We start from the raw sequence: 26720 nt of genomic DNA on the forward strand, positions 1-26720 counted from the left end.
ATTTAGTGGTGAGTACATGTGGTGCTTGTTTTTCCATAACTTTAGATTTTTTTGTGTGTTTTGGAATATTTGCATTATATTTACTGGTTGAACATTCCTAATCTGAAAATCTGAAATCTGAAATGTTCCAATGAATGTTTCCTTTGATCATCATGTCAGAACTCAAAAAGTTTTCAATTTTGAATTAGGAATATTAACCTAGAGTACTTTTCAGTGAGTTTTTTAAAAAAATGCTTGATGGCAAAGATGTAATAGCCTTGCTTTCTTAAGTATTTCCATCTATCAGAACAAATAATCACATTTTATACAATAGATTTGTTCTAGGGAAATTGGGCTGTATACTAGATTTTGACAACTATTTTTGTGAAATTGAAAACGTACTGTTATGGGAAGAAAAAGAATCCCCAGAGAATACATTTAAAAATCTTGAAGTTAAAGACTTTACAGTAGCCAGCCCTATAGCAATGGTGGTAATCCACCATTAGGCCAGGTGTGAATAAATTTCAACACACACTCCCAGTTATATTTCCTCATCACCATTGTTCATTTCAGTACCCTCTTCCTCCTCATCATCCCCATTTCCATAGAAATGTCATTATGCCTCTGATTTTTCCTCAATCTGATGACTAAATTCCAGGGCTATACCCAGTTCTCCTTCTGACTATATTTTATAGTGACTGATAAAATTAGGTTACTCAGTAGATGTGACTGTCAGTTCTTTATGCTACTGCTAAAAATAGGCTCCTAAAATTCCTTAAGTTGGAAGTTTTCTCTTACAAAACAAATAGGTGAATATATAAAACAAATGTGTCAATGGATAAAGTAAATTAATGGTCCCAATTTCTATTGCTAATAAATGAACATTTTATACAAAAACCCCCAAATATGCTCATTATATGTGTAAGCATAAATACTTTCATTTAACATTCAGCAAATAATGAGTGCCTTTTACCTGCCAGCCAGTGTTCTGGGTCCTGAAGATATAGTGGCAACCATGATAACATCTCTACCCTCAAATAACTTGCAGTCTAGAGGATAGAGATACAGACAAATAAATAGCAACTACAGTTCAGTGTGACACAGGTGAGCATGAGTGTGGTATAAGGAATGGTACAGCAGCTATTATATCACACTGTCCCTCGATTGCTATTTGACTTGCCTGTCTCTCCTGTTGAACCCTGAGCCTTGTGAGTGGTTCAGAGGGTGCCAGGGTGGCACAAAAGTGAAGAGAGGAGATGACTCTTTGAACAAGCTAAGCTGTGAAGAGTAAGAGAGACTGGTCCCTGAAGAGGGAGGTGGAAGTGAAGAGGGCTTTTCTTTACTTTAAAAGATTAGTATATATTTCAGCTGATGAAATGGAGCCAGTAGAGAGGAAGAGGCTAAAGATACTGAGGCAAGAAGGAGGATAATTGATGGATCAAGGTCCAGGCAGAGGCCAGGGAGGAGGAAATTCAGAGAGTAGGCAAAAATGTTGCCCTTAGTTGGGATGTGAGACAAATTGAAATAAGGGTCAATGCGGGACTCTGTAGATTTGGGAGTTCCCATCTGATAGGTTCTATTTATTCTATAAATTGCCAAAAAGATAAGGTTGTCTCCTGAGAATGGGGGTGTGTTAGTGAGGATGGGTCAAAGCTCAAGGAAAAATGTAAAGTAATCACCGTGAACAGTTGGAGAGTGACCTATCGTGGTCAGATTGCTGGGCATTGTTAATAGCCCAGTTGAGTCAGAAGATCATGAATCCACAGTGGCATTGATCTGCTCCTATCTTTCCAGCTTTCTCATTCTCTTACCTCTACCCAGCCTATTAAGAGACCTACAATTCCTTGTCCCCTCCACTTCGTTCTATTTTATCATCTCCCTTCTCCCCTCTTCCTTTCCCCTGCCCTAGACCCCATGGTGGATCTTCTCAACTGCCCTTTCTCCAGCACCCTCAATTCGTACATCACTATGTCCTTCTATTGCACCCACAAAGGAAAATCCCATCCCTGGGCAAGACTATAATCTGTAGATGGACCACTGATGGCTGCTTGAGAAAACTGCACAACCAGACAGGTACCGCCACAAAGTCATGGGTGCCAATCTCATTCAGCTGCACCCTCAAGCACCCACCACCAGTTAGTTCTTCCACTGGCTTCAGACAGCTCCCTCTCCCTCTCCTCTCAGTGCCTAGTCCACCTCTCTACTATTTTGCCCACTCTTTTCACCCCCTCAGCCTCAGCCCCACTTCACTGAGAAAAGCAAGGCCACTCACCACGCACAGTGGCCCTTGACTTCATGCCCTACCACCCACAGCATATGTACACCAGCCTAGGGACGAATGACGGGTCTCCCAGGCTTGTCTAAATCCAGCCCCTTTGACAAGTACCCTCGACACACACAAACAACACACACCACCCACGCTTTATTGCCTGCTCTCCCTCCTGCATCTTCAGCCTCTTTCCACTACTGACAGCTTCCCCTTAACCAATATGTGTGTACTAGCATTTTCTGTTCCAAAAATAAAAATTAAAAACAAAAAAAAACCCTGCTCCTTTGACTCTGCCCCCATCTCTAGCTAGTATCCAGTCTCTCCCTTCTCTTATCAACATTTTCAGGACAGTGTCTACACTCGCTGCCTCTAGCTCCTTACCTCCCATTCATTTCTAAACCACTCCAACCTGGCTTCTACCCTCACATTTCTGCCACAGTTTCTCTTGCTAAGTTTATTAATAATTTCATAATAGGGCTAGGGGACAATTTTGGGGTCTTGTCTGCTAGAACTTCTCTGGTACATTTGACAATGTTTTTCTTCCCTTTCTATTGAAGCTCTATACTCTTTTGGCTTCCATGACACTGTGCTCTCCATGTTCTTCTCAAGACTCTGTTCCTTCTCTGCTTCCTCTACCTTGTCCCTAAATACCAGGGCTCCGCAGGGTTCTTTCCTCAGCCCACAGTATATCTTTCTCTTTGCACACTCGCTAGATGACTCTGTATTCTCATGGTTTCAACTCTACATAAATCTTGGTGACAGCCACTTCTGTATCTCCCAGGAATATCTGGCTCACATGCTAAACTTCCTGCTGGACATCTATCAAATGGAACATGATCAAAGCTGAACTCACCATCTTCCCTCCCCAAACTGCTCATCATCCATGTTCCCTACCTCTCTGAATAGTACTGACATCCTTCCAACAACAACAACTTCTTCCTCCCCTCTCTGACATGTCATCAGCCTTTATGTCCTTCAGTGTACTTCTTTAAAAGTTGCTTTGATCTGCCCCTAAGTCCTTATTCTCACTGTTCCAGTTGTGGCATTCATCACCTCTGCCTTCTAACCGATCACCCTGCCTCTCATCTTATCTCCTTCAAATTCATCCTTCACACAGTCATCATAGTGATCAGTTTAAACTTTAGATTCTAAAGTGTACATCTGGCCTCCCTTTCTTGTTTCCTACAGGGAGTTTTCTTCCTCCATGTTCTCCCCCACCTTGTTTTTCAGTTTTGAGGCATAGGTAGAACCATGAGACTTTGAGAGAGGAAAGAATAGACATGTATCCATGTAAATTTTATGGAAGTAGTATTAGAGGGTTGAGGGAATTCTCTTCTCTTCTGATGGCTTTTGTAATCTCCGTGAGATTTAAGACAGTTAACTTCTCATAGTTCAGGTGGTAGGAGGTTACTGATTATATCTCAGTAAAAAAAATATGACAGTTGTAGGAATCAAAAGAAGTTCTTACATGCTTACATGATGGTGCAGTCCTTAAGATACTTTTCCAATTATAATCACATTTTTTAGTTGTAATCATTTAATTATTACACAGCATTCAATGTCTTAGTGGCTTCTCTCTCTTTTTAATGCTAAAGTATGACATTTTCTGGCATGAACCGTGGCAAAGGGGGTTAAAAAGAACATGGAGAACTCACTTTTTGAGATATCTTGAGCCCTAAAGTACACATATGTGCAAGATAGTCATGACTATAGAAACGATTTCTATTTTTTGAATGTGTTATAGGTGTTTTCTCTGTGGGTTGTCAGTGTGACATTTCCACTCAAAATCTAGCATAGCACTTCTAGGGAATAGTGTAAAATGGGGCTTCCCCTTTTGGCAAGTATTTCCTATATGAGAGGATATAATTTCTTTAGATTGAAGATTAGATTGAGGATTAATATTGAAACTTTATACTCTGTGATCTGAAGGTGATTTAAAGTCTTTTAAATATAAAGGCACATAGCATATTAGTAGTGCCTAGGACAGCATACTGCATATCAGTTATTTAATAATTTCACATTTCACTTTTGATTCTGAATTTCTAGTTTTATTAATGGAGTCTTAAATTAATTTGAAATCATTCATTTGGAAGTATTTTAGTATATATTTACTTTGCTTGTTTTGATATCATTGAGATTGGTAACATCTTTAATTTTTAGTGTTCTCTATTATTTTTAGCCATTATATAATCAAAATTGATTTACTATGATCTGATTTCAAACACCAAAGTACACATATTTCAGAATTAATAAGTCATAATTGTATTCTTTGAAAATACAGATTGAGTATCTCTTATCTGAAATGCTTAGGATCAGAAGTGTTTTGGATTTTGGATTTTTTTCAGATTTCGAAATATTTTCATTGTTGAGGGTCCCTAATCCAAAACTGAAATCTGAAATGCTTTAATGAGCATTTCCTTTGAGTGTCATGTGAGTGCTCAAAAAGTTTCAGATTTTGGAGTACTTCAGATTTCAGATTTTCGAATTAGGGATGCTCAACCTGTAGTAAGTGAAAGACTTAACAAATACTAAAGATATTCAAAATATTTATTATCTATGACAACTTTATGAACATGATGTATATGATATAAAAATATTAAATGTAAATAATGCAGAAACTAGATACCAAGACTCATAGGTGCATGTTACGTGTTTCAAATTCTGTTCCAAAATTAAATCCTTACAAGCCAAATTTTTTCACACATCGAGGAATGTTTGGAAAAAGATACTAAGTTTGAAAGTTAAGAACACTAATGATAGAAGAGTGAGAATCAGATCTAACAGCTATGCCTGATATTTTGTTTCTGCTTTTTAGATTTCCATTTTGACAGTACCAGCAGAGGAACCAGGAACTTCTGCTGTTCGGGTCATTGAGTTATGTTCTTCAACGATGACATGCATGAAAGGCACTTGTAAGCATAGTAGAGTCTGGTTATTTGTCTTTTGTGTTTGTTTAGGGAGTAAAGAGGGCAGCTATTACAGTTGTCAAGGTCGTACTTACAGAGATTTTTCCCTTTTTTATTATTCTTAGTATTCATACATTATATGGTCATACAGTAAGTCATTTCATACTTTCCTCTTGCCTCTAAACATTTCTGTGGCTAAAGATCTTCACAAGCGTAATTTTTAGTTCTCCAATGAAAGAATTTCTATGACTTTCCAATTGTTTCTGTAATTTTTCTTAAGCTTATTGGAAACCTACTTTTACAATATTTATTTTCTTTATTGCTAATTTTCTTCTTTACTTTCTGTCTTAGTCCATTTGGGCTTCTATAACAAAATACCTTAGACTGGGTAATTTATAAACAACAGAAATTTATTGCACACAATTCTGGAGATGGGGAAGTCCAAGATCAAGGCGCCAACAGAATCAGTGTCTGGTGAGGGCCCATTCCGCATAGATGGTGCCTTCTATGTGTCTTCACGTGGGCAATGGTGCCAAGAAGCTCCCTTGGACCTCTTTTATAAGGGCACTAATTCCATCCATGAGGGCAGAGCCCTCATGACCTAACAATCTCCCAGAGACTCTACCTTTTAATACTATTTGCACTGGGGATTAGGTTTCAACATATGAATTGTGGGGGAACACATGCATTCAGACCATAGCACTTTCCTTCAAATTCTAAATTCAATTACTGAACTTTTTCCATGTATAAATTTTCAATTCATTTCATTTCTTCATGAGAATAAAGTTAAGGACTACTTTATCTCTCTGTTCCTTTACCTATATGTGCCAAAACTTCTGTGCACAGCACTGTTAGATATCATATAACATATTTCTTAAAGACATTTCAGTAAGCAGGAATCAACATGTATACATTACACAATGTGGCTAGACCTAAACTGTGTACTGTAGGCATTAGAAAGAAGCAGAAGCTGAGATGCCTGATTTGAAATGTTCATAATCTCATTGTTCATCTAATGGAACAAGACAATTTATTAACTGAGTGCAACATACTGTGCTAAGAATTTTATGGTAGATAAAGATGAATAAGATATGAGCCCCAACCTTAGGAAACTCACAATCTAGTTGGACAGATAAGACAAACACAAAAGTAGCTTTAAGAGGCAGAATATGCAAACAAGTACCACAAGAGAGGTACCAACAAACAGTGCACTCTAGGGATTCATAGGAGGGAAACATAATATCATTAGCTAGAAAAACATTTTTTTTAATTCTGTAAACCTAATTACGTGTTACTCAAAGTGTTGTATGGATTTTGAGAATCAGAATATTAATCTGGTTTGGCATAGTTAAGGAAAACTTAAATGAGGAAATACAGAGCTGCTACTAAAAGATGGAAAAATGTGGTTAGACAGAAATGTGGGAAGCTTCGTATCAGCAGGCAGCGTGAAGAAAACTTGTCTAACATTGCTGTAACCCTAAATTTCTATGGGAAAAGTAGCTCGGGAGGCTTTTCTGTTTTTATAGTGACTTATGGTACAGGTAAATCTTTACCGTGACACTTACTGCTACTATTTTCTCCTATTATTTTAACCATGTTTTAATGTCTTGTTTATCTGCGTTAGCTTCTTAGATATAAATCTTCACTCATCATGGCTTTTTATAAATTATTAATATATTTATGTTTGTGAATAGTCATTCTTATAAATTCGTTTTATAAATTTTTTTCCATTTGACATACCTAATAATCTAGTAATACATGTTCACTATTGACAATTTGAAAGATGTAAAGAAGAAAAAGTTACCATAATCCCTCTACCTAGAGATGATAAATACTCTCGGTGTTATGATTTCTTTGTCCTTTTTTTTTTTGTATGAGTATGCACACATAGGTCCATAAAAATGGAATATTTTTTATATGCTGGTTTATAATCTGCTTTTTAGGAAAATATAATACAACAAAAATCTTTTTGCAAGTCTGTGATAGCACTTTCAGTGATTGTGTATATGCCATTTTTAACATTTAAACTATGGCAAGGCCTTAGTTTTTTCTGTAGTGTCTGGTTGGAGTAAAGCAATTGTCCCAAAGTTTACTGTCTTGCTAGGCTGCCCTTTTCCTGGTCCTTTGCCATAAAGAGCAGTCTTTTGTTGGGGCTTTTTAAATCTGAGCCCACTGGTATTTCTAGGTTGTCAGTTTCTCTGGCTCTCAGTCTGGGATATATGAGACAAAACCCAGAGAACTCTGTCATTTTGTTTTTTTCATCCCAAGATCCCTAGCCAGTCTGCTTTCTTCTTTTTACCTTTCATAGTCTTCTTATGTTTGTTTTATATATTATGTCTAAGATTTTTAGCTGAAGTCAGGACAAACTGGGGGAAATTCTTTTATTTCTTCTTTCTGGAGGTGAAAGTCCCAAAGTGTCTAGAGTTTTAAGGCTTTGGATATAGTAATACAATGTCAAAGCTCCCCTCCGAAAGTTGTACAAATTTACATATCCAGTGGCAGTTTATAAACAAGCATGTCTGTTTCTCAAAACCCTCAAGAGAACTGGGTATTATCAAAACTCGTATGCCAATTTGAAAGTTGAAAAATAATATTTTATTTGAATTTACATTTCATAACGCATAAAGGTGAACATCCTTTCATAATGTTTATTGGGCGTTTATACTTGTTTTGTGAATCCTTTATTCATTTGTCTATTGAATTGCTTGTCTTTTTATTATCAATAGAAAAGAGCAATATAAATATTAAAGGTATCAACTTTTGCTCTTATGTGTTGCAAGTGTATTTCTTAGTTCATTAAGCCTTTTTTTTTTTTAAAGTATAGGCTACAGGGCATTCTTGTAGGCCTTGGGGATAAGACAGAAAGAAATAAACAATTCCTGATCGCAGGAAGCTTTCAGTGTACTGGGGAAGAGAAAAGCAATAACATAAATAAATAAAGTAAAAACAAATACAGCAAAGCAAGGTAAAGTAAACTAAGGATACAAGCCACAAATGTTAAATGGGAGAGAGATAGACCATTGTGGTCTAAAATGATCTAGAAATGCTTCAATAAAAATATGGGACATGATCCTGGCCTTAAAAATTGTGTATAAGAAACTTTGCAATTTCATATCATGTATAATGATAATATAAGATTTCCTTATATAAATTTTCCATTATGAGTAAAATTTCTAAACTCATTTCGTATCATAGGGGTGAATATATTTGTGTGTTTATATATCTATATGCACACACACATGTGTGCATTTATAGGGACATGAGTGTATAGGAAACAAATTCCAAAGAGCATATACCACATAATAGCAGCAATGATCATCTCTAAACTATGGGAAGATATGTAACTAACTTTTAAGTTTTTTTATTTGTTTACTTTGATTTTCTGATTTCTCTACAATGTGAATTAAAAACAGGCATTTATGCCACAAGGATAAAAGATCATATTAAGGAAATATATAATAGTGTGATCAAAATTTTGACATATTATCCCAGATGTCTTACTGTTATGGGTTTGATTATGTATAATTGAATCCACAGCTTGGGGTTTTTATTTCCAGACCACTATGATATGTAAATGTCTCAGGTGGTCATTAAATTTGACTGTTTTTCATTCTCCTTCATTTCTATCAAATCTTCCTACCTTATTAAATATTTCCTCAGATTTAAATCATTTTTTCAAATTGCCTTGCAACATATTATATTAATCAGTGACCCATCTTAAGTAAGTCAGCCCTTTCCCACATGGCTCCTTCCTTGTCATCTGGATTCTGTTCCTGCTTAATTCATTAATTTATGTGTGTATGTATCTTCTCCCATCCCCAAACATATTCTTCAGGTCAGCTAATTCAGAAAAGGCTTCTTAGTGGTTGAGAAGGACAAAGCATGCCTCTTGTGTTCTATAATTGTATGTAGTATGAAGTGGTACTTTGACCTTCACATTTTCTTTTATAAGCAATATCATAATTATTTTAAACATCCCCTGGACATTTTCCTGGAACTTTGACATTGTTTAATTTCCAGTATATTCTCTGAGGGGAAACACTAATATGTATTTGACATCTATTATTTTTTTTAGTATTTATCTCATGTGATAGGTATATTTATTCACAGAATCACTATAAAAAGGTCAAAGAACTTCCTTCATATTATTAAATTCTTCAGAGTACAATATTGTGTGGCAAGAAATGGTGGAAGAGCATCTCTGCACTGTTCAAACGTAGGAGATCGCCACTTTTAGATGAAGTGTATTCCTTGACAGCATCTGTCAAAGCAGTTTGTGATGAGGCTGACTCTTGTCTGATCACTCCTATAGTGTGCACACACACGCACGGACTGTCAGTCAGCTGGGTAAGGGGACACTAAAGTACTCTATAATCTTCTTTAGGCTGACTTAGAAGAAAACTGAACCAGAGAGATAGCAAAACCACTTACCTAAGGTCATATAATGATATTTATCTTTGCAACATTATAATAATCATAGCTATCATCCAGGATTTCCTGAAAGCCAGGTAATGGGCTAAGCACTTTCCATTCGTTATTTCATACAGTTTTTAACATAAACCTATGGAGTAGGTACTATTAGCTCCATTTTATAGATTAGAAAGTCTCTAAGACTTAGAGAGTTTACTTAGATCACCTGAGATCACACACCTTATTAAGTGGAAGAGCAGGGATTCAGACATAATTTCTTCTAATTCAGGGACTATGCAGCCTGCCACCTAAGCTGATGCTGAAAATTAAAAAAAAATAATGCTGCCCTTATATACTTTCCTTTTTCTGGTCATAAATCATAAACATTGTGTCAACCCTAGAACTATAGCCTTTTTGTATTATACAGTAAGGAAAACAACGTCCTAACATTCTGTGATCATAGTCATTCAACAAATATTTGAGCTCCCACTAAATGTTGTGTGCCAATGGACATAAGTGAATTAGGGCTTTTGTAAAGATTCAATGTTTATAAAGCACTTAACACAATGCCTGGCAAAGAGTAAGCATGTCATAAATGGCAGCTGTTATTAATAATAAAAATGCATTGCTAATATGCTAGGGTATGTATACTACATATAGCAAAATATTATTTTTTTTAATATTACCGTGTTTTTCTCACCCCTGTGCCTTTGCACATACTGTTCCCTTGATCTAGAATGGCCTTGCCAACCACTTAAATGGCTCATCATCCTTGAACTCCTAGTTCAAATATTACCTCCTTTCACAAGCCTTTCCCTGACTCATTCATGCAGTTGGGCTTTTGCTCCTCTGTTTAGATAGATTCCTGTACTTTCCTCTAAGTTGACCTTTATTCCATTTTAATAATGATGGTAGCTAAAATATACTAAGCACTTACAATGTGCAGGCACTGTTATGTACTTTACATGGGTTGACTCAATTTATTCCTCATAACAATTCTATGAGATAGATCCCATTGTTTTCTCTGTTATTCAGATTAGGTAACTGGGGCAAAGAAAAGGCAAATAATTTCTCCAAGGTCATAGAAGTAGATAAGGGCAAAGCAGAATTTGGACCCAGGTGTTCTGGCTCTAGAGCCTACATTTTTAATCACCGTGTTTCTCAGAGTAATTGTAGCATCATTATCTTTCTATTTCTTGTCCAATATGAGGAACAGAGCCATGACTTACTACTTGTATCCCAAGTACTTAAGCAAAATTGCCAAAAGAGTAGATTTTAAATGATTTCACCACAAAAAAATGATAAGTATGTGAGGTAGTGGATTTGTTAATTAGCTTGATTTAATCATTCTACAATGTAAGTTAATGCCAAAGTCTTGTTTCTAAAGTGACAATTTCTAACTTTAAAGTTAAAAACTATAGTTTCTGGGAAACCTTCTATGTGTTACGAAATAGTAAAGAAAAAATTATTTTAAGTTTGGGTGTTTTTTTTTGTTTCGTTTTGTTTTTGGTTCGTGTACCTAATGTTGAGGGAATCAATTTATAGCTTGACTTTCTTTGAATTTAATGAGACTATTAGTATAGTGGAAAGAATATTGGCCTAGGAGTCTACAGAATTACCACAATTTAGTTATTTGACCTTGGACAAGTTTCTTAATTTCTTGGGTCTTGGTTTCTTCATTAGAAATTAGTCTAAATTATTTTGAAAGATCCCATACAAATTGAACACCCTCAATGGTTCACATTTTACATGTGTGTGGAAAAAGCCACCAGTCTTGCATACATGTTTGATAATACATGACATTATTTTAAGCGAAATGTTTACGATCCTTTTACTTCTACAGCCCCCTACTACTCTAGTTTTATCACTTGTTTCTTCTGTGATAAAATTCTCCCTGATTTTTACTATAGTTTAATCAGTTTATTAATACAAAACCAGCAGTATAGACAAATGAACTGGCTCTGGTTTTTTAGCCTCTCAATAGTAAGGCTTATACCAGGAAGATTAACTAAAAGAAATAAGTTTAAATTTATTATTTGTACTTTGCCTTGTTCCAGAGGAAGAGAAGTTCATGTTCATTTTTAAATTTTTTATGTATTCTTCCTACAACATTCATTATTTTAAAAGTCCTAGTTAATTGTTATAATAGAGTTAATGTTTGATGTAATATATAACAAGATTTAAGAAATAACACTGAGATAGAAATTGACATTTTTATCATTCACTTGCTTTTATTACTTAATTAAAGTTTGCCTTCTTTATTTTTTTCTCCTTCTTTTCTTAAGCTTTGGGCCTGTTCACAGAAGTTCAGGGGCAATTTGTAACTTGGACATTAAAGTTCTTTAATGGTGTATTTTCCGGCTGCTGCCCTAATTGAGAGTCATTGATGTTACAACTAGTTGCAAGTTATTCCGTTCTCGGTCTGTCTTCTGAAACAGAGCTAGTCTGATAATATCATGGAAGGCTTTAAACCACTCTTTCCCTTTCTCTTGATTTTTCTGTTTCAAGTCAGAAAAAAAAAAGGGGCAAATATACCGTGTGTTTATTTTATGTATCCGAACCTGTACCCAGCTCATTTACTTTCCTCTTTTGAAGCTCCCTGATTATAGGCAAAGTAGTTCATTTAGAATATCACACAGTCATTCTCTTCCCTGATTACTTTTACTTCTAAACCTCTTTTAAGGGTTGTGTCTTTTTTCCTGAACCTTTTGAATTAAGTATATCCTGAACACAACAGAATAGGTTTTTTTTTTTTAAATTTACATGATTGCTTCACAGAATAATTTAGAAACATAATTTCATTATTTTCCAGGTCAAGCACAAAAAAACTGAGAATACTGAATATGATTATTTGTGGCATAAGAGCCCACCTTTTGAGGGAGGGGTGTATGGAATTTGATATTACTCATACTTGGAAAAAAGGCATCTACAGAAGAATTTGTCTCAATTAAAATTCTTCATGGAAGGCTTTTTACCATTCTGTTTGAATGTTCTTATTTTTATATATCTAAATTAGCTATGTTGTATTTCCCATATTTATAGTAATAGTGTAATAATTATGTTAAATTGTTAATGATCATCCATTTGCTCATGGTAAAAGAAATCAAAAAAAATAGTTTTTAAGAAGACTAAATTCTAAATGTATAAATTTTATATTTTTTAAATCATTAAGTGGGTTTTGTTGGGACTTATTTTCCCTTCAAATAATTATGTAAGTAGATAAATACATCTAGACTTGGTCCCATGGTATAAGTGACAGGAATGTAATCAGTATTGCCAGCTGAGTAGAACCAAGTACCTTCAGTTGCCCTAAAAATCGAGGTTGTAATGATGAAATCATGAACTAAACTCATCGCTCTTCCTGTTGGAAGAATCACTTGACAGATGTTGGCAACCGCTGTAACTAACACACTTATACCTGAGTAAATCAAATATAATCAAAATATGTACCAATGAGATTTTGTGACTTGTACCTATTCCTCAAAATTATTAACAATAAAATGAAATTTATAGAAAGTAAATGATATGAACTTTGGTTATTTAGAGTTCAGTTGTTTAATAAAGAAATGTATTTTAAAGATAAATTATTTTTGAACAAATTAGCCTATTTATAAGATGTACTTATTACAAAATAATGACTTTTAGAGAAAATATGAGATTTTTTAGTAAAAATTTAAGTCTTTTTGTACCTTTAAGTACTGGATTTAATTTATATTTAAACCTAGTATAGTCCATTTTTCATTAACCATAGCAATCTATATGTAAAGATATATTTTCCTTTTAAAAATGTTACTGATTTCAAAGGTATTTTTCCCCACTTAAATAAATCTGAGAAGAGGAAATTTAAATTTGTCACAGGCCCTCTGCTCTTAGCTAATGAAGATTTTATGTTATCCTTTCTAAGTACATATTAAATATTCACTGAGTATTAACTAATTCTGATAAACTGTCTTTATTTCTATTCATTATCTACTTCCCAAATTCATCCATTCTTGAATCAGCACAAACTTTTAGTTTCTTACCATTTAGAACAAGGTAGAAATTTGTGACCTTTTACAGTGTTCTTCAGGGTTGACCAATATTATGATACTTTATATTAAATATTATTCAATTACTGTGTCACTCTCAGAGTATAATACATAAAATTCATTTTGTAGTCTTTATGGAAGGGGCTCTTGTTAATGTTTTAGATGTTATGGAATAAGATGGAACGTATAATTCTCTCAATATTTTCAACAACTTTAATTTTTCATTTTACGAATCACACTTACTATTCTTCATCCTGTGCTGTGCAAGGGTACACTATAGTCACGTGTGGCCAAGAATGTGCTTAAGACATAAAAATACCTTATAGTTCACTTTCACTTTCACTTTTTAGTCTCTTTAATGACTTTTCATGCATGTCGCATTGCCTTAAATTTGACTTGATTTAGAATTTTTAAAATCATAAGTATGCATCTGAAGTTTACCTTCGTATCATATGAGAATGATATGTATGAAAGGCTCTTGCAAGGCAAATAAATAGTTAACAAGGGAGATACATTCCATCGACACACCATTGTATAGTGGTGGAGAACATAGGATGAGTTCAAATCCCAGCTTTTAGTTACTACTCGACTGACCATAGGGAAGTTACTTAACTTCTTCATGCCTCAGCTTTCCTATCTATAAAATAGGGATAATGATTGTATCTACCTCAGGATTATTACCAGGATCAAATTCATAGGAATATACTCAATAAATATTAGTTTTTACTTTACAATTAATCGCCAGAGTTAGAACTCTAGGAGCCATAGGGGTGTGTTCTAGAACATTGATGGATACTCTTGGAGATGTGTCTTGGTGAGCTGAGCCAGTCACTGATTGCTCCTCATTTATTTCAGAATAATTTCCTGCTCCAAAAGCAGACCTCTGACCTGGGTAACAGAAGCCTCTAGCAGAGATGCTTCCTAAGGAAAACAGAGATACCTTTTGTTCAAAATAAAAATGTAATTTGTTAAATGAGTTTTCATTATAGTGGAAATGAGGTTAGATGGGAAGATTTGAGAGCGGTTTAAAAATACCCATTTGCTGTAAACACTGTTCAATAATACATCATTTATTTAGCACCCCCTAGAGTGCTGTAGTCTCTCCAAATCCATTCTTCAGATAGCTACAATGTATCTTTTTAAACCTGAAATGTTATTTTAATATATTTTTTCTTAATTACCTTTCTAGCATGTGTCACACTTCCTTGCTATTCTCTACTGGATATACTAAACATATTTTAACCTTTTCTTCATAACAGGGTTATCGGGAACATCATTGATTATAGTCCCTTATAATCCAGTACTGCCCTTGAGACTTATTGAGGTGTTTAGGTCTATTTGATCCTATGGTAAATGACTGTTGTGCTTTTATCATTTCTTGTGTCTATGTTTTATATGTCTTCCTCCTTTCCCTCTGTGAGGCTGTTTTCATTCAGCTGGCATAATGATCTTTCTGGCAGCATTTTCTATTGACCTCAACTTTACCCTTGTTTGCTGCTTGTAATCTGCAGAGGACCAGAAAACAGGATAACCAAGCTTGTTAAAATTGCATGTAGCATTAACATAACTAAGTCCTGAGTGGGTGGTTATATTAGTATATGGGCATTGTAACATCTATCTTGGATGCTAAAAAGCCTAATTGAGGAGAGGGTGAGGTGCACTTCCTGGTTCTTGGCTGTGTGTAAAAGACCTCCGAATAACTGAAGTATTACTGTAATTGCAATATAAACAGGCCAATATTGCTTAAGCTGGTATTTCGATATGCTGATAGGAAATCATTGTTACCTGGTAATGCAGGGCTTTTCTAAGAAACCCTGGGTTAGCCTAATTATTGTGTCGTTTTTATAATAAAGTTACATTTTTTAAAACCTATAAATCAACTTCAATTTCCCTCTCCTCAGCTAATTTGGTTCAAGTTATTGAGATTGTAAAATATTTAAATTTATTTGTTTATTGTGTTTTTCCAAGGTAAACAAGTCATATTTTTTCACAAATGTAGTTCAGCTTTCAGGATATACCTTATAGATTTATTTTCCACTCACTTTATATCTTAAATGAATTTAATATTAGATTTATTTTCTTTTAAAATCACTTGTAAATGAACAGAATATCATCTCTGCAGCCCTTCCATTTGACATTCAAGTTCACACTCTTTACAGTACTAATTCTAGGCATTTTGAAATTTCTTTTGTATATAATCAAGCAGCAACAGCTGTTTTATTTTGGGATTTGATACTATAGGTTGTTACTTATCTGTGATATGATATTTGTGAATATATAATAATGAATAAGCCAGAATTTTATGTAGGTGCTGGTTTATGTACTCTTTTCTGCTTTATGACCGTATTAAGAAAATGTTATATACTTTTCATAAGAATGAGTTTAGATAATGATTTAAACTCATTATCAGTGCCTTTTCTCTTTTCTATTTGCTTTTTGAAAATGTGACATTTTAAATTATTTTTATTAATTTAGATTTGATTTTGCAAGTAAACTCTTTTATCCTCCTGATCTTAGGTTGACCTTCTGAGGTTTTTTTTTTCTTTTCTTTTTTTCTTTTTTCCTAAATTCTACTGAGAAAGTATTAGCAGACTATGAAGTTTTTCATGGTTGGATTCAAAAATTAAATTGTGTGCCATGTATTATCAAACTCAGTTCCTCGATTGGTACCATAAAGAAAATGTGTTTCTGACCTTTTCTAACTTACTGATGTATATTCTTACTTCTGTTATATAAATTGCATTTTCACCTTTATTCCTACAGGAAAGATAAATTATGAGCCACATTGATCTCTGTATAAATTAATTATGTATTTCTAGTTAGGTTGCACAGCAAAACACACTTGTTGACAAGCCTTACATAAAGATTCTTTAAATGCATTTGGAACAATTTTCCCTGCTTGTGTAGAGTGAATGACTGCTGTGTGTGGAAACCTCACAAACTTGAGGAATAGATTTCTTACCTTTTTCAGCAAGCATTTCCTTGGTTTTACATTCACATTTGTAATGCCATTAGTATTTGGTTTAAAATCTGTCATCATTGAAAGAATCATGGCTGTTGAGTAAGGAATTATCTTCATGAAACTTAAGACTAAAAGAAATCTTACAGATGAATTAATTCCACCCCTTCTATTTAATCAAGAGGACACTGAAGCCAGAGAGATAAACACTGACTTGATCAAGTAGATGTAAAGAACAGAAGTAATACCAGACCCACATAGCCATCCTATACTATGAACATTAGAGTTGTCACTTTTAATGTGCTCATTATTATAGTTGTGTAAATTCTCAGTAGACATCCATCCCACTTCTGTTTCAAAACAGCAACTTGTGAGAGAGATCTGTGTTTGAAACTCAAGTTTTGGAAAATTGAAAATATGTTGTTATTTCTAGTTTTGTATTGAGTGATTTCTGACTTCTAAATTTCAGATGCTCTTTTTTCAATGATGGTAATCATAACTGGCACTCCATTCATCAAAGTTTTTCAAGGATTCACCCTTGTGTTCTGGGAATTAAAGCTTATTTGCACAAAGATTTCTTTAATATCAATACAAATCTAAGTATATTGCCAATGGAGGAATTGTGATAGAGAATAAATTTTGTCATTTTTTTAGCCCATTCATCCTTTAAGCAGTTGCTAAATGAAGTAAAAGGAACAGAGTTTGCAAAAGGTAGAGTTAGGATTTAATTTTTTTTTTTAATCAGTTGTAATCTCACATGACGCCTGTGGGAAATGTTTCCACTTCTCTTGCATCCTCCACAATTTTAGTAATAGTTGTCAACTGGTACTAATGAAATGTGATACTTTCAGGAAAGCATTTGCCTGTTGATCTAATTTGTGGTCATTGTTAGCCTTTATTCAGCAAGTTAATTTTGTGGAGAAGAATTAAAGTCACAGGATGCAAAGAAGTATTTTACATAGACAGTTAAATTTCAATAGAAATGTGACATGTTCTACAGGTTTCATTTTACATTTACCTGATGGCCTTAAGGTCTTCAAACTTTTTGTTCCTATACCCCTTGAACACTTGTAAGTTGACAAATATAATTTTTCATCAGAAGGTTCAAATAATGACAAAGAAGATAATTTCTAACATTATAAATGGTGCTTTATAATAGTAAAACTGTAACATCACTCATTTAAAAAACAGAAATAGAATTTTTAAAAATTTCCTAGGGCAATAGGTAATTGGGTAATTAATACAATTAATTCAATTATTATTTATGCAAAAGTAATCCAACTTTCATAAATATATAGCAATATTGATAAATATCGGGGGTTTGCGACGCCCCTGATATCACTGGGTCCCTGGGCAGTGTGTGTTGCAAGAGATGGGAAAGACAAAGACACGGACACAAAAAGTAAGGTGAAAGGGTGTGGGGAAGTCAGGGGACCACCAGCATTCCCGTCAGCCAGGTGGTACTGACTGAAGTCTAGCACCCGTTTTTATTCTCTTTTTCATACTATAGATTACAACGATTTCACATGAAAAGGTCATGGGTTAGCAGTAAAGTATATAATCTAAACAGGAACAAAGAGACCAGGTACTTCTTTCTACTTTATCAAGTTCCTCGTTTACTGGGACATGAACTGAGGAGAGAGATAGGAACATTGCCTCAGGCTTAGAATAGCAAACTGCTCTTATCTGCTGGGCTGACATCCTTTGATCATTCTCTCCACCTTCGTATTACAAGCCCAGTTCGTTTGCAGACATCCAGGCTGTAGCCCTCAAGCTTCAAGGCGGGGTCCATTTCCAGACGTCCTGATCGGTGGAATGTCCCCCTCAAGGTTGAGCAGATTTTGCTCTGTGAACTGACATGTCCACAGGTTGCTCTTTGGCAAAGTCCTGTCCCACTCCTGGGATTCTCATGCCTCGACCCTAACCCTCAATAGATAAGTAATTATTAAACACAATAAATAAATTTTTTGAAATGCATTACTGAATGAAGTGGAAGGAGGTAGAATTGAGCATCTGAATGATGACTCCTTGTAGTTATTGTTCCTTGTGAAAAGTCCTCGTTTATCTTCATGCACATCCCGGCTTGAAGACTGCCAACTTAAGTGACTGACTGCAGCTTCTGCAGGAGATTGTTACAATTACACAGTATCATTTAGTGACTGAGGGCAGGTACTCTACAGGCAGGCAATGTGGGCTTGAATTCCAGCTCTCTGAATCCTAGCTCTTCATTTTACTAGTTGCATGACTTTGGGAAATCTGCTTAACCTCACTGTCCCTGTGTTTTCTCATCTGTAAAATGAGGATAATAATTGGCTGTTGCACAGGTGAAATTAAAAAATCCTTGTAATATGCTTAGAATAATGTCTGACATCTGGGTGTTAGCTGTACAGTCAATTCTAGATATTTGAATTCTTTTGGGAATTTTATAGATACATCTTAATGTGTATGCAAGCATTTCTCAGACAGATTAAAATAATTTGAAGATTATCTAATGGTACTTCCCTTGACTCTTTCCTAGTAGATCAGGTAATTGCCTACATTTCATACTAGAAAATAGTCAGATTTTCCCCGTGAATCTATGTACATAGATGTATCGATGTGTGCATGCATGTCTATTTAAGCATGTGAGTATTTAATATTTGTCCATAACAGGGAAGTAAATTGTTAATAGCAAAAAACATTTATTGGACACTCACTGCAAGTATGAGTTGTATTTGACAAGAAGAGAAAAATGAACTCTAAAGCTAGCAAAGGACTTACAAGAGGTATGGAGGTTAATAAACAAATTTTGAAAATAATGTGAGTTAAACACAATCAACAATCTCTGATTTGAAGAGGACCAAAATGAATTCAGAGTAACCTACACAAGGAGGTAACCTAGGTAACAGGAAAAGCGGGAAGTGTAGGGGGAAAAATAGTTGTTCATGCCTTAAATTTGTAGATCAATAATGTAGCATCTAAGCAGAGTCAAGGTACAGACATTAGAATTCAGGTTATGATTGTCTTTGTCTTTCTAAGAAATGCTGTAAAATTCATTAATCATAAAATAGTAATTTGACTTCACTACTGGAAATTTTTGCTACCATTACCTGAACTCAACTCCGTTATGTTGGTAAGAAACATAAGGATATGCTTAAGTGCTTTTCTTCAAAATATATATCCTGTTTAACAGAACCAATAGTTTAGCCATTAACATGTTTTTAAAAATATACTTATTTATATCCATGTTCATCTGCTTTTTCTCTAACAAACATTAATCGAACAGGAGAGAACTGGAAAATTGAGAGCTTTGGCGTGAGCATTGATATTTTATGAGACTGTCGGAGGAGAGATAGGACAGTTTTACTCATGGGGATATCTGACCTTTGTAATTGCACACCCTGTTTCAGTAATTATCTAGGGAGTTTAAACCCTACCGCACTAAAGTCATACAGCATTTGAAAAATTTAAGTTAATCAGGAATAATTTTGAAGTGAAGTTCCTTTTGAAATAATTAGTACCATACATCCTACAATATCCTAGAACCAATGGGAATCATTGTTAAATTCATGTAAAAACATGCTTAAATAAGATACATATTTTATTAGGCCATAAATCATTCAGGAACCATCCTAGAATATCACTTTCTTTGGTGGACCTGGATGGGGGGGTATCTATAACATTTGACTTTAGCTCCTTGGTTATTAAGAGTCCCTCAGTTTATGCTTAGATATATTTTAGAATAGCTGTATGTGGAATGAATTGTGATAATGAAAGTCTTATTCGGATATTGGCTTCCATGATAAAATTTGACCTATCTTCCTGGGGTTAAAAAAAAATTCTAGTAGTCTAAAATAAACTCTTGGAAAAGAAGTGGGTAGACCTTTTTACTGGTGTGGTAGGGGGAGGAATTTATCAATATTTACTCTTCTCTAATATATTCTTTTTGCCATTCTATCCCACTCCAAGTAAGCCCTTTCTGGAACCTTAAGTACTTGTCTTATTTGGGGATGCCCTTAATCATTTCTTGTAATACATAGAACTTTTCATCCTTTCTTCACCTTTGTGTATAGGCCTTTAGGAGTTCTAACAGAGTTAGGCTACAGTATTTCACCAGAAGTGAAAGGCCTTTTTGTCCGTGGTATTCTCTAAGGTAAATTCTCCAGGGTCCAGGCCCCATGAATCTGTAAATGAAAAAGGAAAATGATTCTGAATTCCTAAAAATATTATAGACTGTTTTGATCTGTGCCATTTTATGGGCTTTCAAGTATGTATATGATTCAAACTAAGCCAAAAGTGTTACCCCAAAAGGTTTTTACAGAACCCTGTAGTGAATAAATGATTTCTTGTTAACTTATCAGCAAAGCGTATGTGTAAGTGGGTTCTTCTGTCTGAAGTATGTAAGGTGTGTTCTCTTAGGTAAATAAGTACTCCACTTTTAGTCTTTTTTTACATAATTATTAATATTTTGTTCAGCAATCCTTTATCCATCTTCTTTAGGAATATCATAACTTAAGTTCTTTTCTGTGAATAAGTGATTTTCTAAGCTTTTCTACTGTTAGTTTTACAAAATTAACATCAACTGCTACTTCTTGGGTCTTAGTGTGATTTCTTTTAGCTGTTAGTTAACACATTTTAGCTATTATTCAACATATATAGCACAATGTTAAGGTTTTTACGTGCCCTCCAATCATTAGATTATCAAAACCTTAAAGGGAGAAGCCATTACTTCTCAGCCATCTATTACCCATGATACCAGCTTACTTCCTTAAATATGAATAAAACAGATTTGTGATAAGCAAAATCTCAAAATATTATTTTTTTAACAGATTTGGTTCATTTGACTTGTACATCTACTAAAACAGCAAGAGAAGATCTAGAACCAGTTGTGCAGAAATTGTTTATTCCATATACCGAAATGGAGATAGGTAAGAAAAATAATTGTTGATTCATGATGGAAAGGTAATATAACCATCATACTTCTCTTTGATATATCATGAAGGTTTCTGCAACCTGAACTGAAATGTGATGTATTCAACAATTCACATGTTTTACTAAGATAGTTGAGCCCACTGTCTGCCCAAACATGGGGGAAAATGTTCATTCTATAATGTCAATGGAAAAATACACATCACACACATACACATGAAAACATAATTAAACACAAAAGTCATTTATATGCCTACATACTCACATGCACAGAAAAAGACTGTCAGAAAATCTCTCAATTGATTTTGGTGGAATTATGGACAATTTTTCCTTACAGTTTTCTTTATTTTACAGGTATTGTACAAACAGCATATATTGCTTTATCAGAAAAAGTTATCGTTAAGAAAAAAAGTTGATTCAGCTGACAAAAGATTAAAATATTGATTGACAAGTGTGGGAATCCTTCCTGAATAATAGTTGTCATTTAATGCATAGGGTGCTAATGTTGTGATAAATATTTAGCTCTCAAAAGTATATGTGCTACTTTAAATACTTTTCCACTATGAATTTTAAAACTCCTCCGCCTCCTCCACATAATAGAGTAGCTCTTGTAGCTGCGAATGGAGCAAATGTGGTATATTTTGTGTGTAAGTGATGGAAAAATAGCCTGATGGATCCTTTTCATTTACATGAAGTGAAGGTGATATTAATTGTAGGATTTGCATGTCCACTTGGACCTTGGTCACTTTCTTCCATCGATTCATACGTCTTCATTTTCTTTGGATGTTACATTTTCAGACAACCATTATTTCCTCCTACCTATTCTATTTCCTTTTAGCTCATCTTCTATGTGTGCTGTTTTCTTAATGCAGAAATGGTGCACAGAGGGGCATTTATAGTTACACAAGGCGACAGACTATTCTGTTCTCCGGAGCTAATATCAATATAATTAATTTCTTTGTGAACTGCCCGAATAAAGTCCTTAAATCTGAAAACTTCACTTTAGTGTGGAGTTTAATTTGTCTCATATTTATATTTTCTTCATTTGAAAGTCTCATATAAATGGATTGTTCAAAATTTAATCACAAAGTTATAATACATGATGATATTCCTAACCTAATAAGGAGTCATAGTTTATCCTTTGTCTTTGATTACAACTATACTTTGCTTATAAAAAAAACCTTGAATTTCTTCATCATTTCTGAAAATTTTTATACTTTTTCTGTTGTACTTTCATTGTGTAGTGATCCCAAATAATATACTAAATTTGAATTTTGTATCATTACTCTTCACTTTTTAAATGCATTTAATATTTTTTTAAATCAAGCCGGGAAAATTACATGTTCATTACTTGGCATCCTCTAGCCATTTTAGATTTTTGAACATAAATCTTAATGGTTAAAGTGATCCCGTTTTGAAATGATGTATTGTTTAGAACCTGAGCGAAATTCTTTAGTAGGAACCATGTGCTTAGAGGGGTCCTCAGGTGCACCGAGGCACTGAAAAGCTAGTTTTCACTGACACATAGGCCATTTTATCATCAGGATGAGGTAGTGGTCATATTTTAATTAAAATGTCAGAACAAATACTGTTGGAGTTATTGAAAATGAATCACCAGATAAAGTGAGCACTGGGCCATGGCAGGTCAAAGAGGCAAAGTCACCTGGAGAAGAGAACTCAATTCATTATCCTGCCTAAATGAGGAAGAGGGAACTTTATGGGCAATATGAACTTTTAATACATTAAAGCATATTCTTCTCTGTAGCAGAAGCTTATATTTTCACAGATTGATGGCTTTTATTATATTTTGATTATTTGACAATCCTATGAAACCATATGCTTTAGATTATTGTAAATATTTTATTTTAAAACATGTGCCAAAGGAATAACATTATTGGGCACATTTTATTTTTATTTGAGTTCTACATTCTGTGTGGTGCTATGCTTCATAAGCCTTTGTGAAAGTCAGCCTAGTCACCTTGCAAGGAAGTTCATTTCTTGAAAAAGATGATATTCTCTTCTCAACTACAGTGCTTCTCTGCCAATGTATCTGAGAAATTCCAGTAGAGTTCTAAAGGTATTCCCTCTCTTTCTTACTTTTTCACTTTTAAGGTACCAGCCAGAGCTCATGAGATATATACTCTAGCTCAAGAGGCAGTCATACTAATATTTCTAAGAGCCCTACCTATCAGGCTCCTTTAAGACAATCAAAGATCTCTAAACCTTTCTCTACTTCTCAGTTCAAAAAATTTCAGATGTTTTATGCTTAATTAACCTGGTTCTGCAGTGAAAAAATGAGGTGATCGCTTACCACTCATGTACATTAATTCTTCCAGGCTCCAGAATATCCTTTAAAGCACTGAGAGAGGTTTGTAAAATGAGCAGTATGTTCCAGACTCACTGGTAGAACTATCCTAAGAGGTTTCTTATTTTACCTAGAAAACTGAGATTTTCAATAAAAATTGAAGTAAGAATTTCATTAGTACTGTACCTTGAAATGTCTAAAATGTAGTATCATCACTGCACCATCTTCTTTCTCTTTTTCCCTCCTTGTGCATGGCATGTGGAATTGTCTCTTTCCATCTCATTTATTTCCTATCTCAAAGAACAGCACTACTTAAAAACAGAAATTCCCCTTATAGATGTAGTTTGAAGTTGGTGGCTGGTAACAGTCTTAAGTATTATTGTGCTGCGAAGGCAAATATCATATCTTAATTCCTTTTTGTGTGTATTGTGTCTAGACTCAGTCAGGGCTATGCCAGTCCCCACTACTCTGCCAGTGTTACTAAATTAGCTTACTTAGTCCCTGAACATGGCATGCAACCGTAGACCATTTTTTGCTTTTATTTGGTGTGTCATAGTTGCTTTTCTTCTGCCTACCTTACTATATACCTACACCAGTTTAAATTAACCAAGATCTTATTGTAAATTACCTAGTACATCTTTAGTCATTTACACTGTCTAATTAAATGAAATGAGCTATTACAGAAAACCAATTCTATTTCTGGCAACTTGTGATGCACTCCTAGCCAAAGCTCAGTAACTTTAATACTTTTTGACAACTGTACACTTCACAACTGCATGTTATTTTTCCAGCTATCTCTCTGCCTTCCAGCTGACCTCAAGGAAAGATGAAGCAATTATATGTCTCTTGAAGGTTTTAAAGTCAAAGCCTGATAACTCCCTTGTATCCAGAGCATTTATCTTCAGCCTGTGTCAACTTTTCACCTTCCTTGTGGCTTCTTTTCAAAGCCTCAACTTCTATGAAATTTTTTTCCTATAATCTATTGGATATCTATTAACATCCATTTTCCCCAATTTTATTGAGTGAAAGCACTCCTCTGAGCTAAATCTTTTGTGAAATATAAGTTCTCCTAGTATATGCTTAGAAATGGGCTGAGCAGTATTAAAGGCCTTCCAGACCCTAGCCCACTTCTCAGCAACGCTCTCCACATCTAGTGTCACATATCATAGGTGATATGTTTAAGTATCTTCTCCAAAAGGTTTAATGAGACTAAATTCACCAGTCAATTTACTAATATCCATATGGTTTTAGCTATGAAATAGGAATTCCTTGTGTCCCTTTATTTTGTCAGTAAATAGATTTCACCTCCTAATGTGTGCCTATGTGAAGTTAGTGACATCTTAGGCTCTTGGATCTTAGCTTTAGAAAGGGGACACCGTAACAGATCACTTCTACTCAGAGTTTCTTCATCCTATCACAATAATACTTATAGATTGTTTAGAATGAACTAGAAAAATACTTAATATATATTTGGTATTCTTGCAGTAGAGACACTTTAAATATAACAAAATTTTTCCTGAATTGGGGAATAGGGCGCTTTCTTGTTAAATTGAATACTGCAGTTAGGATAACTATCTTGATTACCATTTTAATAATAACAATAATTAACTAGATAATTATACCTTTAGCATTTTCTTTATGATTCACAAGGTTCCTCACGGTCTTGGGTGATGTTCATTAACATCCATTACTATTATACAGAATTTGAATTTTTGTTCAGATTCAAGCTGGCTATAGAAAACTCTATAGTCAATAAATATATTAAAAACAATATATTTTCAACCAAAAAAAATTATAACATTTCTAAAGAGAGGCAGAGAAATTATTATCAAGATAGTAAGAAATAGGCTTTAGGCATTGAAGTTAATAAGGTTGGACCTTCTTACAAGCACATCATACTTTGTTTTTGTGTGTGTGTGTGTTATTTCAGAATATTGCTGGGGTACGAACACTTTGGTTACATATATTGCCTTTGCACCGCCCGAGTAAGAGCTACAAGCATGCCCAACCCCCAGACATCACACACCATACCCATTAGGTGTGAATTTACCCATCCCTGCCTCCCCCCTCCCACCTGCTCAATGCCCCATGAATGTTTCTCACATATGTGCACATAAGTGTTGATCAGTTAGTACCAATTTAATGGTGAGTACATGTGGTGCTTGCTTTTCCATTCCTGTGATACTTTACTTAGAAGAATGGGCTCCAGTTCCATCCAGGATAGTACAAGGGGTATTCGTCATTTTTTATGGCTGAGTAGTACTCCACGGTATACATATACCACATTTTATTAATCCACTCATGTATTGGTGGACACTTGGGTTTCCACATCTATGCAATTGTGAATTGTGCTGCTATGAACATCCAAGTGCAGATGTCTTTTTTTATAGAATGTCTTTTTTTCCTTTGGGTAAATACCCAGTAGTGAAATTGGAGGATCAAATGGTAGTTCTACTTTTAGTTCTTTGAGATACTCCATACTACTTTCCATAAAGGTTGTACTAGTTTGCGGTCCCACCAGCCATGTAAGAGTGTTCCCATCTCTCCGTATCCATGCCAACATTTGTTGTTTGGGGACTTTTTGATAAAAGCCATTCTCACTGGAGTTAAGTGATATCTCAGTGTGGTTTTGATTTGCATTTCCCTGATGATTAGAGATGTTGAGCATTTCTCATATGTTTGTTGGCCATTAGTCTTCTTTCGAAAAGTTTCTGTTCATGTCCTTTGCCTACTTTTTAATGGGATTGTTTGATTTTTTTTTTTCCTGTTGATTTTCTTGAGTTCTGTATAGATTCTAGTCATCAGCCCTTTATCGGATGTGTAGCATACGAATATTTTCTCCCATTCTGTAGGTTGTCTCTGCACTCTGATGATAGTTTCCTTGGCTATGCAGAAGCTTTTCAATTTGCTCAGGTCCCATTTATTTATTTTTCTTGTTGCTGTGATTTCATTTGGG

General features: G+C 34.6%; 1 protein-coding gene across 1 annotated transcript in view; it reads left to right on the plus strand.

Moving 5' to 3' along the window:
* Positions 1-26720, plus strand: part of CHM (choroideremia (Rab escort protein 1)) — a 169859-nt gene that overhangs the window by 133848 nt on the left and 9291 nt on the right. The window contains exons 12-13 of the mRNA XM_012647137.1: positions 5064-5160; positions 21360-21458. Coding sequence (XP_012502591.1) covers positions 5064-5160; positions 21360-21458 — 196 coding nt within the window. The remainder of the gene's footprint in view (positions 1-5063; positions 5161-21359; positions 21459-26720) is intronic.

The sequence above is a fragment of the Propithecus coquereli genome, unplaced genomic scaffold, assembly GCF_000956105.1.
Source record: "Propithecus coquereli isolate 6110/MARCELLA unplaced genomic scaffold, Pcoq_1.0 Scaffold257, whole genome shotgun sequence".
Taxonomy (NCBI): Eukaryota; Metazoa; Chordata; class Mammalia; order Primates; family Indriidae; genus Propithecus; species Propithecus coquereli.